The 1,031-nt window shown below is 42.1% G+C and overlaps 1 protein-coding gene across 1 annotated transcript; it reads right to left on the reverse strand.

Moving 5' to 3' along the window:
• Positions 1 to 321: 321 nt before the first annotated feature.
• LOC117109795 (glycoprotein gp100-like) lies at positions 322 to 984 on the reverse strand. The gene has a single exon (XM_033252217.1). It carries the CDS (start codon positions 982 to 984, stop codon positions 322 to 324), a length of 663 nt encoding a protein of 220 aa, XP_033108108.1.
• Between the last annotated feature and the right edge of the window lie 47 nt (positions 985 to 1,031).

The raw sequence follows: 1,031 nt of genomic DNA on the forward strand, positions 1-1,031 counted from the left end.
ACAACAACACTACCTACCACAGCTAAATGTACAATGTATCAAAGATAAAATAGGAAAATTAAAATGTTTTCATGTCTGCTGACAAAAAAAAAATTTAATGGCAAAATAAAGTGGCACATTTAAAATTAAATTAATAAAAATAGTTGAGTAATGAACACAGGCAAGAACGAAATAAAATCATGACCATACTATGCAGCACACAAGACGGCATAAAAAAAAAAAAATTTGAATGACAATAATTAATAGTTAATGGCAAAATAAAGTGGCAAGCCAGAACAAAAACTAAAGACGACGAATTCAAAAAGCATTTCGGTAAATGCATCACAGTTGAAACCATGGCTGGTGTATGCCCTTTTTCCCATTATCCTGTGGGGTATTATGTTGACGCAGTGTTGTGCCAGGCTGGGGTGACGGCAAGATCGTGGGTTGCATGTTGAATCTACTTTCAGAAGATGATGATGGGCGAGTTGAAGCTGGTGTTCTGGTAAAAGGCAGTGGTGATGATGAAGGGGGTGGAATGGCATTGTTACGTAGACGTAGTGTGCCTGGCTGGGTTGACGGTGTGATAGTGGAATACGTGTTGAATTGGCTTTGAGATGACGATGGGCGACTTGAAGCTGGTGTTCTGGTAAAAGGCAGTGGTGATGATGCAGGCGGTGGAATTGTGGCAGTCGGGGAAAAACAGTACTGGTTATGAAAAGACGAAGGCGGTTGTGTGCTACCAGATGATGATGATAGTGGAGGTAGCATTGTATAATTGCTGTTGTCTTGAGTCTGTGCTGTAGATGCTGGTGGGTTTGCAGGCCTAAACATGTTCGAGATCACTTGCAAAAGTTCTAACTGGCGCTCATGAGCCTTTTGCTCATTCCGCTCCTCCCACCTGAACATCTCCTCCTGCATTTTCTGCTGCTGCTCCATGTGTTCGCGGCTGGATTCTCTTAAAGCCTTTTCAAGGCCAACAAACGTCTCATTGGGCCCGTTCATGCTTATGTTATTACCCGTTGAATGTTAGCGGTAATATAATTCGAAGG

The sequence above is a fragment of the Anneissia japonica genome, unplaced genomic scaffold (assembly GCF_011630105.1).
Source record: "Anneissia japonica isolate Jap-2015-1 unplaced genomic scaffold, ASM1163010v1 scaffold28569_len1063_cov225, whole genome shotgun sequence".
Classification (NCBI taxonomy): Eukaryota; Metazoa; Echinodermata; class Crinoidea; order Comatulida; family Comatulidae; genus Anneissia; species Anneissia japonica.

Excerpts from the sequence above, each read along its gene's own strand:
- LOC117109795 (XM_033252217.1), bottom strand. The coding sequence starts at position 984 with ATGAACGGGCCCAATGAGACGTTTGTTGGCCTTGAAAAGGCTTTAAGA.